Source organism: Berghia stephanieae, chromosome 1 (assembly GCF_034508935.2).
Source record: "Berghia stephanieae isolate SIO BIC M18660-M18661 chromosome 1, UCSD_Bste_1.3, whole genome shotgun sequence".
In the NCBI taxonomy this organism is placed as follows: Eukaryota; Metazoa; Mollusca; class Gastropoda; order Nudibranchia; family Aeolidiidae; genus Berghia; species Berghia stephanieae.
Window position 1 is genome coordinate 34712720 of NC_088360.1, and position 6133 is coordinate 34718852.

At 37.5% G+C, this 6133-nt stretch overlaps 1 protein-coding gene across 4 annotated transcripts in view; it reads left to right on the plus strand.

Annotated features, from left to right (window-relative positions):
* Positions 1-5874, plus strand: part of LOC144972759 (sodium-dependent phosphate transport protein 2B-like) — a 62229-nt gene extending 56355 nt beyond the window's left edge. For all 4 annotated transcript variants that reach the window (XM_078914364.1, XM_078914374.1, XM_078914382.1 and 1 more), the window contains one exon: positions 592-5874. In XM_078914364.1, coding sequence (XP_078770490.1) covers positions 592-1298 — 707 coding nt within the window. In that variant the 3' untranslated portion in view covers positions 1299-5874. The remainder of the gene's footprint in view (positions 1-591) is intronic.
* The last annotated feature ends 259 nt before the right edge of the window (positions 5875-6133 follow it).

The following is a 6133-nucleotide window of genomic DNA, read 5'->3' on the forward strand; positions in this document are numbered from 1 at the left end:
TATTATTATTACCCACTGAAATGGAATACGATATGTAATATGTGGGTATACAAACCTGTAATGTTTCTTCACCTGATGTTGACAGTTAGGTTTACTTTTTGTTTTACCAAATGTAATCAAACTTGTCAATCGGATATTAATGTGAAGTGATTCATACTGTCTCACTTGGATATGGATGTAAAGCTAAATTGATCCATAACATAAAAACCAAAACTACAGTTTACAACAAGCATCACATGAAAATGTATATTTGAGATTTTTCTTGGAAATAAACAATCAGTTCATGCTAATATGCTGCCGTGCATATCACAAAACACTAACTTTTTGGCCGGCAAACTTTAAACCTTATTGACTTTTTGACAAAGGATCATCCCAATATAACGAATTATAGAATAAAATAATAAACAATGACACCATACAGGCAGGCCTCTCGTACTATATGAAATGGAACTAGGTTCCATATTACCTGCCAAGGTAACAAATAATGGATTGTTATGGGTTTCACCTGAACATGACCAGTCCAGGATATATATAACATGAATTTGAATATTTCGATCATTTATAACTTTCTTTTTTTTCCCCAATGTCCAGGTCCCCTTGGATATCTGACGGGCTATCTTGCCATACTTATTGGAGCAGGTCTCACCATTGTTGTACAAAGCTCTTCCATATTTACATCAAGTATGACGCCACTGGTCGGTATCGGAGTTATAGAAATTGAAAGGATGTATCCTCTCACCCTTGGCTCAAATATCGGCACCACAACCACATCAATCCTCTCCGCCCTGGCAAATTCCGGAGAAAAACTTCGTGACTCTCTCCAAGTGGCCTTTGCCCATTTATTTTTCAACATTTTTGGCATCATGATTTTCTATCCTCTACCATTCTTCCGCCCCGCGATTCCCCTTGCCAAGTTTCTTGGTAACCGCACAGCCAAATACCGATGGTTTGCGATCCTGTACATTATCTTAATGTTTTTCCTCTTCCCTGCCACTGTCTTTGCCTTGTCAATGGCCGGCTGGTACGTTCTGGCGGCCATTTTGAGCCCTGTTGTTGTGACGTGCATCACTGTCGCCATCATTAAATGGTTCCAAAACAAGAGACCGGAAAGCTTGCCCAAAAGGCTGCAAAACTGGAAGTTTTTACCAACCTGGATGAGAAGTTTGGAACCTTACGACAGAGTGATGAGAAAGATCTTCTTCTGTACTCGATTCCAGCGTTTAAATGAGGGCGTGACCAACCATGTGGAGATGAAACCGACTATCGATGAAAAAATTATAGTTAACACTCGAGTGTAGATGACAACAAATCCTTGTGAAAAAGAATACTTTAAAACAGGTCTTTAAAATGACCCAAAAAATCTGGCGGAAATTTTATCTCCAATATTCAATATTCCTTTGACAGAGGTTTGCAACAACCACCGCGATATACTCTAGTATTATCTAAATAGTGACACGACCTGGATTTTATTATTATATACTATAGGTTAGCTTAGAATGCATGAACGCGGTTTGATAAAAATCCTGAATAACGAAACCTGGTTGTTATCAAATTATTACAGCGAAAAACTAGAAAAGCTTTAAATAACTTTAAAGAAGGCAACACTAGAAACCGTCAGATAAACGTATTTTTTTTTCTTATTCACTCTAAAAATCTAAAACCAGCACAACGTTATTGAAAACGGTATAAGTGCTCTGATTAAAAGAACTATTTAAAGCATTTTTCTTTGGATACAGACTGCATACCTATAATTGTAAATGCCTAATTGTTTGAGGACGGTATTTTTATTTGAAACAACATTCATTCTAAAAACTAAAAGTAGGTCCGTGACAGGACTAAACCAAGAATCACCAATTTTCAATTGCAAAAGCTGTTTCAGTCTTTATAGAAGAAAATAAAATGCTTCCTTTTTTCATGTCCAGAATGTTGAAAAATTAGAGAAAGAATATCTCTTTAATTTTCTCCTTATCGACAATTTTCAAGATTCTTACTGAAATATACCGACCCAACAAATAAATTGAATTTTAAAAGTCAAACTTAAAAGCAAGTAGTGCATGCTAAATAACATAATTTTGTTAAGCAAAACAAACTTTACAAAACAGCATCCAGTTTTTGTAAATATAATTAAAAAAAAAAATTCAAATTGTGTGATTTATAAAGCAAACATGAATAAGAAAAATGTTATATGTATTGTAACGAATGTGACCATTTCCCTACCGTTGATGAGGAGAAGGGGGGGGGGGGGGGGGTCCAGGTAGTTCATTTGGTAGAGCACTTGCTTCACACGCAAAGGGACCAAGATCGATCTCGGGTGCAGTCGAGATTTTTTTCCGACCCCCCCCCCCCCCTCTACCCCTTACCCCGCCTGTCCAGCCAGCAGTATATGAGTAGTCAGGTCGGTTAGATCTGGCGAAAAGTATTTTGCGATAGACCAGCGTCCCATCCAAAGGTATCAAGCAATTGCTATTGTCCTTCTCATGCTATAGAAACCGGGATAAACTTCGGCTCCATGGGTCTTACGGCGCTGGAATATGACTGGTGAGGGGAGGGTTAGATGTGGATGGATATAAATGATAATGGACATTTTGAACTCTCATTATTCTCCCTTTGATCAATCAAGTAAGACAAGACTGTTGTGCGATTAATTATTTGCATCAATCGAATCTGAGGGAAAAAAGCTGAAAAGTTTGATGACGTCAGTTCTTGGAACTTATTTATACTAGCATGCATTTAAAGAATGACTAAATATTGGACTCAGAGATGTGACCCACTGTAGCTATTTCGGGCTGAACTAGTAAAAACCATCAGAATTTAGAGGTGTTTTATTATTAAAAAAACAAACAAAACTCACTCAGAAGAGAAATGAAGGCATTAATTTATGACGTAAATTTTACAAGTTACACTTTTACGCACAAGGTTCCACCACACATTACACCGTTTTGAGACGATCGTTATATTTATGTTACTAGTTGAATGGGCCTGCTATGTAGTCGATAGTTCTTGTTTCTTATTACGTTTTGATCATTCGACAATATTATAACAGTAATATGCAGGAGTTCAGCTTTTTAGCACTCAAGACTTATTTCGTGTATATTTCAACAAGATTTTATAAACAGTTTCATGTATAGGTACACATCTATTTACGAGTTTGTGCGATGATACAAGTTTGGGAATTTGATAACAAATAATTCAAATTTATATTATTGTTAACAAAGTTATAAATAAATTCCATCTTCTAAGTGAAATTCTTGCTGAGAGCAATGTTTCCAATCTTGAAAAATGTGATCTTCAACTTCAACCCAGAGAATTAAAAACAACTCTTGATAAATCAATATTTGTTGGATTTCTAACAATAATGAAATTAAACTAAATTCCACATAATGAACAATAGAGATAAGAATTAATTTATTTCTTCTTAATATTTTACCTTTTATTTCATTCACGATATTATTTCTTGCCAATTTCGTATGGAATTTTAATGCAACATATTCTACAAATTGTTTTGTTATATATTTATATTGAACTTTGTGGTGATATGGAGAAATGGTAAAATTATATTTTGCAAAATGTTTCTACATGCTACATTTTAAAAAAATCATTCCGTTTTATATTTATATTGTAATAATTTCGTTATTATTACGTGTTTTCATGGTCATTATATCATCATCATCATCATCATCATCATCATCATCATCATCATCATCATCTTCATCATCATTATCATCATCTTCATCATCATTATCATCATCATCATCATCATCATCATCATCATCATCATCATCGTCATCACCGTCATCATCATCAGCAGCATCAACATCATCATTATCATCGTCATCATCACTATAATCAATATAATCATCATCTCTCTATCGTCATCATTCTAATGGTGATCGTTATCACCGTCATTATCATCATGATCACCTTGACCATTAAAAATCATACACATCTTCATCTTCATTATTATACGCTAGCTTTTTGTAAAAATAAAATCACTAGATTTGTGTACATAACATTTTATTGTCTGTAGTCTTTCAACACCATTATAACGTTACATGTCTGTGAAATGTACTATCAAGCTACAATTATTGTCACTCATCCTTTTTTGAATATAGGGAATGAGATTAGCGGAAGAGTAGCGTCCCTTGATTGGACGTCACCGGCGGAGAAGTTATTTGTAAACGAGAGAGAGAGAGAGAGAGAGAGAGAGAGAGAGAGAGAGAGAGAGAGAGAGAGAGAGAGAGAGAGGGGGGGGGGACTTTTTAAAAAATCAGAATAGATACCGGTCTATTCGCTTGTGAGGCGGGTGCTCTACCACTAAGCTGCATGTCCTAGTCGGGGACCAGCCACTCCCATATGAGCCGCGTCCAAAATACCTAGGGGTGACGCTGGATCGCAGCCTTACCTATCGGGTTCATCTCGAAGGGGTTGCCCGGAAGATAGAGAAGCGGAATAGTCTTCTGAGGAAGCTGGCGGGATCGACTTGGGGCGCTAGCCAAGCGCTCCTGAGAACATCCGCCCTGGCACTATGCTATTCCACCGCGGAGTATTGCGCTCCAGTGTGGGGTAGAAGCAGAAACGTTGAGAAGGTGGATGTAAAACTTCGCAAGTCGATGCACATAGTGTCGGGAACGCTAGCAACAACCCCTAGAGAATGGGGCCCGGTGATGACAGCGATCCAGCCCCCCGATGTCCGGAGGGAGACCATTACGGGAAACTGGCTGAGTAAGATCAAAGAGAGAGGGAATGGGATACCCCTCTCATGCGCATAATGAACGGTGCCCCCGTTTCGAGCCGAAATAAGTCCCGGCAACCCTTGTACGCAGAATCCCTGACTACGGACAGAGCTGCACATACGAGATGGAAGTCGGTTTGGACGAATTCAATCCCTCGTGGGGGCGGGGACCTACACTCCTCTAAGCTTGGTGAGAAGTTGCCAGGCTTTGATACCAGTAAGAGGAGACACTGGGTAGCTGCGAATCGGCTTCGGTCGAGGAGCTGCCTAACGGCCGGTGCGTTACATCAGTGGGGTCTAACTTCCTGTCCTTTATGTCCACGCTGTGGGCAAGAACCCGAAACGGCAGAGCATCTAGTCGAAAGGTGTGTTGTGACGATGCTACCGGGCGGGTTCGCGACGGTGCACGAATGCGGACCGGACTTTGCTGATTGGGTCGATCGTCATAACATAATAGTGTGAACCATAAGAAGCAGCACCACTAAGCTATACGGACTCTAATTGTAGAAAAAAGTTTATTTCATTTTAACCAATTGACTTGTAATCTATCTCTTTCTGTGGCTCGAAGCGTACAGAAATAGCTTTCACAATAATCAATTTATTGCAAGGCTGTTTGCGTCTTATCTGATTAACATCTAGATACAGGATAGCATCTGAATGAAGTAATAAAGGATTTAAATAAGTATTAATTCCTGTCAAAATAGATTGGTTTGCATTTATTTATGTGACTGGTATATGGTAATCCTTTTATTTCCGCAAAGATGGCGCAACATATTACTTAAAGGAAATTATATATCATAGCCTATCTGTCATTCAAAAGAGTTTCCGCAAGAATCTATAAAAATGCTTTAATCTAGGCCGATTAGTATTGTTTGTTCTTGGCATAAATATATTTTAAAAGATGACAGTGTCTTTTATACTACGAGCTACGAGCTCTATTACGAACTTTTCATTATTTCTCGTTCTGCATTATATGACTATGTTTCCTAACTATCTGATATCTTTTTTATTTATTTTTGTTATGTCACTGCCTAATCCTCGATAACTTTATGTTGTTACTTTTAACTTTGTACATTCTTTTTCACTTATATTAACTTTATTTTGCCAATTGTATAAAATAAAATTGTAGAATAAATTCAAAACCTGTTATATCTAATGACTTTATAACTATCGGCAAAGCTTCAGGGCAAAAGTACATAATTTAATTTATGTCGTATTCTAAAAAAATAGATTTAAAATGGCCTCCAATGTAGTTGTGTCTTATCATTGTTATATCTTCTATCCTCTCTATATTATTTGTCCTGTTCCTGAGGCTCCATTTCTTTGTTCTGGATTGAGATCATTTGGATTTGTCTTGGCTATGACAATGGCCATGTTATATGATGGGAGACAGACAAATGG